This window comes from Hylobates moloch, unplaced genomic scaffold (genome assembly GCF_009828535.3).
Source record: "Hylobates moloch isolate HMO894 unplaced genomic scaffold, HMol_V3 SCAFFOLD_2, whole genome shotgun sequence".
Taxonomy (NCBI): domain Eukaryota; kingdom Metazoa; phylum Chordata; class Mammalia; order Primates; family Hylobatidae; genus Hylobates; species Hylobates moloch.
In genome coordinates, this window is record NW_026652277.1 from 64,843,659 (window position 1) to 64,853,764 (window position 10,106).

Genomic DNA, 10,106 nt, shown 5'->3' on the forward strand with positions numbered 1-10,106 from the left:
TTATACACTGTTGGCAGGAGTGCAAATTAAATCAACCATTCTGGAAAGCAGTATGGCAATTCCTCAAAGAGCTAAAAGAAGAACTACCATCCCACCCAGCAATCCCATTACTGGGTATAAACCCAGAGGAATATAATTCATTCTACTATAAAGACATATGCACGCAAATGTTCTTTGCAGCACTATTCACAATAGCAAAGATATGGAATCAAACTAAATGCCCATCAATGACAGTCTGGGTAATGAAAATGTGATACAGATATACCATAGAATACTATGCAGCCATAAAAAAGAACAAGATCATGTCTTTCGCAGGAACATGGATGGAGCTGGAGGCTACTATCCTCAGCAGACTAATGCAGGAACAGAAAACCAAATGCTGCATATCTAAGTGGGAACTGAATGGTAAGAACTTCTGAACACAAAGAAGGAAATGACTGACACTGGGGTCTACTTGAAGGCGGAGGGTAGGAGGAGGGAGAGGAACAGAAAGGATAACTATTGGGTACTGGGCTTAATACCTATGTGATGAAATAATATGTACAAACCCCCGTGACATGTGTTTACCTATGTAACAAACCTTGACATGTACCCCCCAAACCTAAAATAAAAGTAAAAAAAAAATAAATAAATTCTCCCCTTAAAGCTTCTGGGCAACAAAATCATAAAAGACACTCGTCTTGGGTAAAATTATAGTTACATTCACAGACTTCAATGCTCAATGTTTTGGACCTTTGCTTTTTTACATTTCTTTCAACTTGGACAGTAAATTAAAATCATTGTTTTATTTTTCTCTTTTTCGGTTACTAGCCTAGTATTTGGAATTTGCCAAAGCTATATTCCTCAGAATTTACCTCAAGAGCTCCTTTGTATCAGTGGAGGATGAAGAACGGAGAAGAGGAGGAGGAGGATGAAAGAAACTTAAGAGATGTGGCAACTAATTGCAAATGTGTAGATTGTATTTAGCTCATGATTCAAACAAACTAGATATGTGTTATTAAAGAATTATGGTTGTTTTTGGTGTGATATTAGTATTGTGGTCACATTTCTTAAGAATCTATCTTTAGAGACAGGTGCTGAAATGCTTGCAGATGAAATGACATTATCATCTGAGATGTGCTTCAAAAACAGTTAAAGGAGATATCGATGAGATGGCCTTGAATTCACAATTGCTGAAGATGGGTATAGGGCATATGGAGTTTTATTATAATCTTTTCTCTCCTTTTATATTGTTTGTAGTTTTCCATTATAAGTTAAAATGAAGAAAATAAGTCAACCAAGCATGAAGCAGTCAGTGAGATTCTCACAGACATCCCAACTTTGCCTCTTATCCACCTGACATAGTCATGGAACTAGAAAGACAAACACAATTTGCCAAGCATCAGAGTGGCATCTTGAAACTGCTGGGTTTTGTTTAGGGTGACCTCCCTAGGAAGAGAACACTTTGGACCGGGGAGTGAACAGCTTGGAACTGGAGTGGCTTTACTGCTGGCAAAAAAGAATTTGCTAATTCTCAAAGGGGGGAAAAATAAGACCATGAAACAGGATCACAATGCTCTTTGGACATCAAAGAATCATTACAAAATAAGATTTTGGTGAGTTCAATGAAAATGAATCAGGGCCATGAGGCTTCAATTTCCTTCAAAATACACAAGTCTAAAAATTCAAGGAAAAATGCCCTGTTAAGCATGTGCTGAACTGAAATGCTTCAAGAGTCATTGAGCCCAAATGGGCCCTGGCTTTGCCCCAAGACTGGATCTTGTTCCTGTTGGAATATGATTTCTCCACCATACCCCATTTCCTCTATCAACTCTACCTCCTTCCTTCCAGGTCCTCGTCCAAATTCTACTTCAGATGCTTAAAACACAGGACAAGACAAATCCAGGGATCAGCAACATTTTTTTTCCCCTTTTCAATTTCGATAAGAAAGAAACAAATTCTTGGAGACTCAGTTTGGAAAACATTTGCTGGCAAATCCATAAAGCTCACCCTGTTGGTTTGAACTTTGAAAGTGTTGGGAATGGCTAACACAGTGAAAATGAAGTGGGGAGGAAATGGATGCTAAGGCAATCCACTGTATTCCACTCACCCCCGACTCATTCACCCCAGAAAAAATCCAGCCATAATCATCTGGACCTTCCTGTGTGGATCTCCATTAGTACAAAGCTTTTTAAAAAAGGCACTTCCCCAGGTCATGGAGTTCATGGCCCAATACCTGGCCCAGGTCTGACTGAAGTCAGCAGGCAGGAAAAGGAGCTACTAAGGGTGGTCTTGCCACACAGCCTTGACCTAGAGAAGGGGATACTGAAGAGCCAGACCAGGGCGTAATGGGTAGACGGAAATAGATATAGAAAATGGAGGCAAGCAACCTCCCCACTTGAAAGTCTGGAACGCCCAGCTGGGTTTGATTTAAAGCTCTTTGGGCCCGTTAGCCCAAAAATGAATGTTCTTGTTGCATGAAGTCTGTGCAGTTTGTCAGAGGTGTATGTTGCAGGTTAGGTTAGAGTCAGTTAACCTAGGAGGTGGTTGGTGGTTGGAATCCTTAGTTCTAAGAGCTTGGTGTGTTCTGTGGCTCTGACTCCTGGAGCCTACCACATTTTGCAGGAAGGACATACATAAGGCTGCCCATAACTCCTACTGCTCTTGGCAGTTTCTCCCGGAAACCTCATCCTTCTGTTACAGTAGGTAGTCAGGCAGACATGAGCAGGGAAGGGCACCCTCCCCACAATGAGGAATGTCAGGCAACCATCAGGTGATGGTCGGGCAGTTGTTAATTGTCTCTCTAAAATAATCATTGGTTGAAGCCAGGGCCAGACAGTTTCCCAATAAATAGAAAACACCTGGTGATCAGCTTCCTAGTAAGATCTCAGGAGTTGGGTGAGTGGACTCAAGCGTGCGCACTAAGAGGCAAAACGGCAGAGTTTAACTGGTATATGAATCCTCAACTGATAAGGAGAAAAACCCCTCAAGTGAGCACACACACAACTTCCGTAAACCCACTGCGCATGCTCATCCCCCAAGTGCCTGAAGGCCACTGTGGATGCAGACAGCTCACTCCAAGGGAAGAATCAGGGGAGAAGAGATGCAACCCCCCTGGAAGCCTGCCAACATATGAAACCCCAAGTCAAAGGTCAAACCACCCAGCTGATCTCAAGTCACCCACTTGGCCCCATTCTAAGTGTACTTCCTTTTGTTCCTGCTCTAAAGGTTTTTAATACACTTTTCACTCCTGCTCTAAAACTTGCCTTGGCCTCTCACCCTGCCTTATGCCCCTTGGTTAAAAATTCTTTCTTCTGAGGTGTTAAGAATTGAGGTTGCTACAGATTTGCCACCAGTAGCATTTCCATAGCCTTAGATGATTTAGGTTTCAAAATTGGAATTGCTCATTTTAATCTCTGGAGTACAAAACTCCAATGGGAATAAGCTATTCCCACTTAGTATTACTATCTCTATAGGGATAAGAAAATAAAGTACAATTTTCTCTCCAGATTATATAATGAATATTGTTCCTAGTGATTCCACTTACAAACCAAAAATATTTGACTCTACACTAGAAAGAGCACAGCATTTCCTGGCTTCTTGGGAAGTCAGTCACACAGCTAGTGGCACTAGTTTCCAGTACTTGTCATCCTCCAGTGACCACGCCTAGCTGTCTTGTTGATAACTGTCTTCCTAAAATGAAGGGCAGGTACTTTGAAAAGCGAGTCCCAAACTAACTGTGCATCCACTCAGAGCTCACTCAGACTTTGTACCACAGGCAAGAGCAGGTCACACCACCAGAATATGGCACAAACATGAGAATAATTTTCAAGGATGATAGGAACTAAAAGTTTTTAAAGTGGGAAGGAGATGAAAAAACTCCACTTTTCTGTAACTAGCTCATGAGGGTTTGGTGTGTGGAGAACGAAATGCACCACCAGTACTGGCACCACTCCACCAAATTCTAAGTTTTTTTCTTGTATTTTTGTTAAACTTAAATATGTAGGCTGGGCGCAGTGGCTCATGCCTGTAATCCCAGCACTTTGGGAGGCTGAGGTGGGTGGATCACCTGAGGTCAGGAGTTCGAGACCAGCCTGACCAATATGGTGAAACCCCATCTCTACTAAAACTACAAAAATTAGCCAGACGTAGTGGCAGGTGCCTGTAGTCCCAGCTATTCGGGAGGCTGAGACAGGAGAATTGCTTGAACCCGGGAGATGGAGGTCGCAGTGAGCCAAGATGATGCCACTGTATTCCAGCCTGGGCAACAGAGCAAGACTCCATCTCAAAAAAAAAAAAAAAAAAAAAACTTAAATATTTAAAGAAATGTTACAAAAGCCACAGGTGATGACTGACCAGCACAACGACAATCCCAGTTATTCAAGTACAGTGCTGCATCCTGAAACATCTGAGATGAGCCTAGCTTGTATCATTATGAGCAAGGTCAATATTCCCTTCCATAGAAACCAACCAGGGTCTTCTTTATCACAGCCTTCTCATCTTTCTGGGCCTATATTTACAGCCCTGCACGTGGAGAGACTTGTAGATGAAAACCTTAGAACAGTGTAGGCTCTGAGGACCACCCATATCAGAAGTAGGGGCAGAGTTTATTTTCAAAACACAGATTTGGAGGGCTCTAAATCAAACCTACTAAAATTAAAATCTTTGGGCGAGGGGGCCCATCCATTTTCATGCGTAAGCCTTCCAGGTGATTCTCATGAGGCCACCCCATTTTCATTCTTGACAAGCTCCCCGGGGGATCCGTATGGGCACTACAGTTTAAGAACTCTTCACTCCAGCTGGAAAGCCAACTTACCCTGACTTTCCCTGTTGAAAATTATCACATTTAGGAGTTGGCCAAGATATGAGGCAAATTCATTTAATTTGGTTTAACTTAATTCTGCCCCGAGCTGTGCAGAGGCTGGGCATATGAACATTACTACATTCCAAGATCTCCTCAGAACTCACAGGGTAGAAGTTCCTGATGCATATAGCACTGAGTGGGGACACAGAGAGGAGCGATAATTTTCAACAGGGAAAGTCAGGGTAAGTTGGCTTTCCAGCTGGAGTGAAGAATTCTTAAACTGTAGTGCCCATACAGATCCTCCGGGGAGCTTGTCAAGAACGAAAATGGGGTGGCCTCATGAGAATCACCTGGAAGGCTTAAGCATGAAAATGGATGGGCCCCCTCGCCCAAAGATTTTAATTTTAGTAGGTTTGATTTAGAGCCCTCCAAATCTGCGTTTTGAAAATAAACTCCGTCCCTACTTCTGATATGGGTGGTCCTCAGAACCTACATTGTTCTAAGGTTTTCATCTACAAGTCTCTCCACGTGCAGGGCTGTAAATATAGGCCCAGAAAGATGAGAAGGCTGTTTCCATGCTCATGCCCATGATGCTGAAAGTTATTTTCCCAGATTCCCTTTGGGGTCTAGGAAATTCAAAAAGAATGTTCATGGAGGTCTGCGGGTGAGGGCATGTGGGGAAAGAAAGGGCTGTCACTCATCCTTAGGGCATGCTCTTTGTAGACCTGAGGGCTGTCCTAGATTCCCCGTGCCCTGATCTATGGATTGGGACTCCACACCAAATACTCTGGTTTTAGGGTTCCTCTGTCAAATTCACTGTCCTCATGGTCGAGGCATCAGGTGACAATAAACATATTTAAAGAAGGAAAGGCCCTGGTATAAACACACCTGATAGCAATGACTTAAGCATACCCTGAGACTGACCCTGTGTAGCAGACACACATGCATGGGGTTCGGAGTTCCAAGCTAAGGAATCCGGGAGTGGCCAACCCGGAGGGTCATTCCTTATCTATGAGAAACAGCTTAGCCCCTAGCCTGTCCCAGGAAACGTGGGCTGTATAGGAGACTGATGACGTCCTTTGTTGAAGGTTGCTAGGTGGAGACTGTTAGGGACCTAAGTGAATATAAAATGCATGCCTTTTGCAAGTGTTTGCAGTTCTGTCCAGCTCTCGCCATTGGACTATATGCAAGGGGGTTCTGCTGTCCAGCCTGCTGCCACTGGACTCTCTCCCCTATATGTAAGTCCCCAGTAAAACCCAGTGTCTCATTTGCCAGTTCTGGGTCTGCTCTTCATCCTTTTGAACCTGGTGTCTTTCCCACTGGAGTCAATAGGTGTTTGGCCCAACATTACGAATTGGTTTGGCCAAGTCGTTATAAACTATTGGCCCTCAAGTCCAAACCAGGCGTGCCTAAGTGATCTGCTAAATTGGACACAGGGTTTTTGTTTTGTTTTAAATTCAATTTGAATGCTTTCAGGCATTATATATTCATTCTGCAGTTGGCCAGAGGCCTCACCACCTCCCTTTGTGTTATGCCTGAATGATACACATTTTAAAATAATTCCTGGCTGGGCACGGTGGCTCATGCCTGTAATCCCAGCACTTTCGGAGGCCAAGGCAGGTGGATCACAAGGTCAGGAATTCAAGACCAGTCTGGCCAATATGGTGAAACACCATCTCTACTAAAAATACAAAAATTAGCCGGGTGTGGTGGTGGGCGCCTGTAATCCCAGCTACTTGGGAGGCTGAGGCAGGAGAATCACTTGAATCCGGGAGGCGGAGGTTGCAGCTAGCTGAGATTGTACCATTGCACTCCAGCCTAGGCAACAGAGCGAGACTCTGTCTCAAAAAAAAAAAAAAAAAAAAAAAAAAAAAATCATGCCTTGCTCCTGTAGGCATTTGACTTTGAGAAACCTGGGCCACATGCTAAATTTGAATCCATGTACTGGATTAGTTCCAGTGTCTGAGCTGGGCATGAACTCAGGAACACAAGAGTGCATTGGTGTTAGAGAGAAAGGAAAATCCAGGAGGGTCTGTGCATCTGGAAACACAAGGAATACAGGGCAAGCTTCCCCCAGTGCCAGGAATCCAAAGCTCAGATAAAGGGTGGAGGAAGCCCAGCAGATCCCCCAAGCTCTGCCTGTTTTTGGGATCCTATGGCCCAGAGTAGGTAAGAGAAGGCCTCCGTCTTGGACATGCAGCCATCACCCATCATTCCTGTTCCCAAGGGTGCTAAACTGGCCCAGCAGCCCTATTTACTGTTCCAAATGATAGTTTTTCAAGCTTTGGTGACAACCACAGCCAGCTCCTAACCTTTTTGCTGGTGCCACTTACCATCCCTGAAATACTTCCTCTTTCTACCTGTTTCTGCCTCATTCCTCTAAGCACTTCAAGATCCAGCTTAAACCCCCAACTCCTCTGGAAGCTTTCCCTGATCAATTTCACCAACGTGGACAATCTCTACCTCCTCTCAACTTACTACCTACTTTACTTATAAATGATTTATTTCCATCTGCCTTGAATCATTGCTTATATCTCTTATGTGTATAAATTCCAGCTTCTCAATTAGACTGTCAGCTCCTAGAGAGGAGGTACCATGCCTCAATTCTTATTGCCTATATTCCTTAGACAATATGACAGTACCTGAAATGTGTCACTAATTCACTGATTAATTATCCCCAGTAGCATCAGGGAACAGCTGCACAGAATTCTCTCACAAAGCATACACAGCAATTGGAAGCTTCTAAGAAAGTCAGATAAATGTGGAAACACCATCCTGGCAATTCCCTAGCATCATACTTTCATAGATTGCTTGCGTCTGTTCAGTTATTCAGCAAAAATGTTGCCTTTGATTCATGTACTTGTAGAAGAGAAAATTATTAAGTGGTATAAGGACCTTCCTTCAAATGTAAACAAATGGAAACATTCCTCAATAGCAGGAATCTTTGTGTAGGAATAGCAGGAATCTGTATACAGTGGAGTGGTGGCCCCCAAAAGATGTCTACCCAGAACCTGTGAATGTGGCCATATTTGGAACAAGGGTCTTCTAGATGCAATTAAGGATCTCAAGATAAGATTACCATGGAGTATCCAAGTAGGCCCTAAATCCAGTGATAAGTTTCCTTATAAGAAGAGGAGAAGGCAAAGAGAATTGAAGAGGACACTGAGGAGAAGGCCATGTACAGACAGGTGGAGGCAGAGGTAGAGTTATGCAGCCACAAGCCAAGGAACACCTGCAGCCCCCTCTACAAAACTAGAAGAATGCAAGAAAGCATTCTCCCCTATAGCCTTCACAGGGAGCATGACCTTGCTGACACCTTGATTTCAAGCTTCTGGATGCCAGAACTGTGGGAGAATAAATTTCTGTTGTTTTAAGACACCCAACTTGGGTTAATTCATGACAGCAGCCCTAGGAAACCAACATAGCAAAGAAGAAGGATAGCGGATGGGAATGGGTGGGCAGGGAAGAATATCATGGCACTGGATTTCAAAGATCCCAACCTCAGCATCCATTGAGAGAGGAATGAGCCTTTTCATAATCTCTGCCATTGTCTGTTTGTCTAGAAAAGCTTCTGCAAGGTCATTATTTCCTCAGAGATGCTCGTGATTCAGATTTAAGCTCGATACTTTCTCTTGGATCCTGGAGTTACATTCCAATAAGATGGGACCAGATAATCCTGAAATGCAGAACAAATGATCCCTTCCAAGAACCTAGCTCTATTTATCAAAGAGCACCTGCTGTGTTAGACAAATCGACTGGTCCAGCTAATTACAAAGGAGGCACGGGCTACCACCACGTAGTTATGGCTGGTAGCACTATCTAATGTGACCAGACAAGCTTTTCTGATCTGGGCTCTATGAACTCCATTTAAAGTCTCTGTTTTCATTTGCCCACTGACTGTAATTTACACATAAGCCAACTCTTGCTATTTTTCCTGTCTGGTTAGGTTCGTAAGGAGGAATACATTTTTGCAAATGTTCCAAACACAAGGCACACACAGCAACACTTTTCATATGATTGCTAGAAGTCGTGCACATCAGTCTGTAATCCTTATTCAAAGCTTACTAACAAAAGGAGCTGGAAAAATATCACTAGAGGTTGGTGACATGAGGCATTTCCTTGCATAAAATGGACATGGGTCATGCAGGAAATTGTCTTTATTTTTCAGAGATGCACAATGATGTATTTAGGGGTGATAAGTCACGATGGCTACAATTTGCTCCAGACCATTGCAGCAAGAAATATATGAAGCAAATGTGGCAAAATGTTAACCCATTAAATCAAGGCAATGGAAATATGGGTGCTCAAGGCGTGTTTCTTTGTATCCCATAGGTTTCAAAAGCATCAAAAATAAAAATAACATGGATATATACATTTTATACATAGGGTTCTTTTTTTACTGATACTACACTTGTTTTCAGGTATAGAGACTGTCTCAATAAAGGGACGATGCCTGCTTGCAATTATAAATACCCAACAGAGGCAGCAGATCTATGCATACAAATTCTATTCTTAACTGCTCTTCAGTTCTATTTACGGAAGGAAGAGAAGTTACATCTATTGAGGAAAAAGAGTACCCCGAAAAAGCAGCATTGGCACTGAAGCAGGAAAAAAAAATGCCTTGTTGAGAAAGTACTGCATCTGTTAATATGGGGCATTTTTGTCAAGTCACAGACAGCTAAGCATGCGGCTTTAAACTGCTGGCAGGGCGCTTTGTCCAAGTGCATCTAGTGTGTGTGGAATTTATTCCTCTAAATGGATATATCAGCTAGGGAATGGACTCGAATCTCACCCCAACATGCTAGGCACATAAACACACAGGCACGGACAGAGAGGGGACTCACAGTTCTGAATACAGGAAGTGCAGGTTGCCCACATTGTCAATGTAGTTAGCAGGACTGAGCCAAGGCAAGACCAGCAACAGAAGCGCCTTCATTCTCCGAGCAGTGTGCTGCCTTCTCCCTGGCCACCTTCTGTCAGCTACAAGGGCCCAAACCAGCCAAGCTCCTTTAAGCAAACCTTGCCATGCCCCCACGATCAGTAGATCATAAAGAATTTGACTGAGAACCTTTAGATTAAGCCACGTTAATAAATCACGGGCCTGTAAGAAGATTATGTTCTCTGATTCTCAGATGAGAGGATGCAGGAATGCAAGGAGCTACCATGGTTGGCGAGAGAGCTTAGGCTGAGAGCAGGCAGGCTGATGCCCAGGAAAGGAACCAGCCCCTCCTGCAGGATGCGGACTGGTTCTTGGGAAGCAGCTGGTACATTTACATCACCAGCTGGGAGCAGACAGGCTGGGAGTTAAAGTGTGTTGGAAGAG

The 10,106-nt window shown here is 43.5% G+C and overlaps 1 protein-coding gene and 1 long non-coding RNA gene across 3 annotated transcripts in view; one reads left to right on the forward strand and one right to left on the reverse strand.

Annotated features, from left to right (window-relative positions):
* LNX1 (ligand of numb-protein X 1) overlaps positions 1 to 9,975 on the reverse strand; it is a 113,837-nt gene extending 103,862 nt beyond the window's left edge. For both annotated transcript variants that reach the window (XM_032151047.2, XM_032151058.2), the window contains exon 1: positions 9,628 to 9,975. In XM_032151047.2, the coding sequence (XP_032006938.1) occupies positions 9,628 to 9,719 (92 nt within the window). In that variant the 5' untranslated portion in view covers positions 9,720 to 9,975. The remainder of the gene's footprint in view (positions 1 to 9,627) is intronic.
* LOC131382426 (uncharacterized) lies at positions 298 to 1,026 on the forward strand. Its single transcript, XR_009211898.1, has 2 exons — positions 298 to 405; positions 811 to 1,026. It is a non-coding gene; the product is annotated as an uncharacterized LOC131382426 (long non-coding RNA).
* Positions 9,976 to 10,106: the final 131 nt, after the last annotated feature.